At 36.7% G+C, this 927-nt stretch overlaps 1 protein-coding gene across 1 annotated transcript; it reads right to left on the bottom strand.

The window, feature by feature from the left end:
* Window positions 1–40: 40 nt before the first annotated feature.
* Window positions 41–677, bottom strand: LOC111615799 (KRAB-A domain-containing protein 2-like; the record flags this gene model as incomplete). The annotated part of the gene is made up of 1 exon (XM_023357233.1): window positions 41–677. A coding segment is annotated over exon 1 (637 nt), but the record flags the coding sequence as incomplete, so codon positions are not given.
* Window positions 678–927: the final 250 nt, after the last annotated feature.

The raw sequence follows: 927 nt of genomic DNA, 5'->3' as shown, positions 1-927 counted from the left end.
AGCATATTTTCGATATCTTGATTAGCTCTTTCGACACTACCCTGGCTTTGTGAATGGCGAGGCTTCCCATGGACGATCTTCAGTGCTGGCCAAAACTCCTTCAAGCTGGTCACCACATTATTCGCAAATTCCCTACCATTGTCAGACTGTAATATAGACGGCGCTCCAAGCAACGAGAATATGTCCACTAGGTTGTAGGCTACTTCTTCAGCTCTTTTCGACGTTAGAGACTTAAGAATCACAAATTTTGTGAGATGATCTTGGTACACCATAATAAATTTGTATTCTCTATCTGGCTGAGACTGAAAGTCAATAAGATCTACTTGACAACGGGAATTAAATTCGGAAAAAATCATAGGTTTCACAACAATGCCCTTTTTAATACCTTTCTGTTTTTTCTGGCAAGGTTCACAAAGGTGGATGTACAGTTCAATATCATGACGTGTAATGTTTTTGTATTTGGTTGAAAATTCTCTCAACATTCTATCATGTCCTCTGTGTCCAATAACCAAATGAGCTTCATAAAGTACATGAAATAACTCTGAGTCCGTGACGTAATACTGTATAGAACTGATGCCTTCTTTAACAGGATAAATGAGTTTACTTTTGTTTTCTATAATTATCACATCATACCAATTCAGCAACCAATAATCCCTGGGTTCCTTCTTAGTAGTCATTTTGGCTTTTTGTACATCATTTATTAACTTCTGGTAAGTAGTTTCGGTTAAGAAAATACTGTTTTTACAGCATTAACTCGAATTTTGGACAGTTCATCATCGAATCGTTGTTTCATGTCTATAGATCATGACATCTTCTCCAACACTACAGCTTGCTCCTCCATTTTCATGGAGCACAGTAAAAAACTAATTTTTTGTTGAACAAATTTAAGTAAAATTGCGTATTCTGACACTCCCAAACAAACCGCAA

This window comes from Centruroides sculpturatus, unplaced genomic scaffold, assembly GCF_000671375.1.
Source record: "Centruroides sculpturatus isolate CEXI.00-Female unplaced genomic scaffold, Cexi_2.0 scaffold2619, whole genome shotgun sequence".
Taxonomy (NCBI): domain Eukaryota; kingdom Metazoa; phylum Arthropoda; class Arachnida; order Scorpiones; family Buthidae; genus Centruroides; species Centruroides sculpturatus.
The sequence above is the reverse complement of the archived record's forward strand: the minus strand, read 5'-3'. Positions and strand labels throughout refer to the sequence as shown.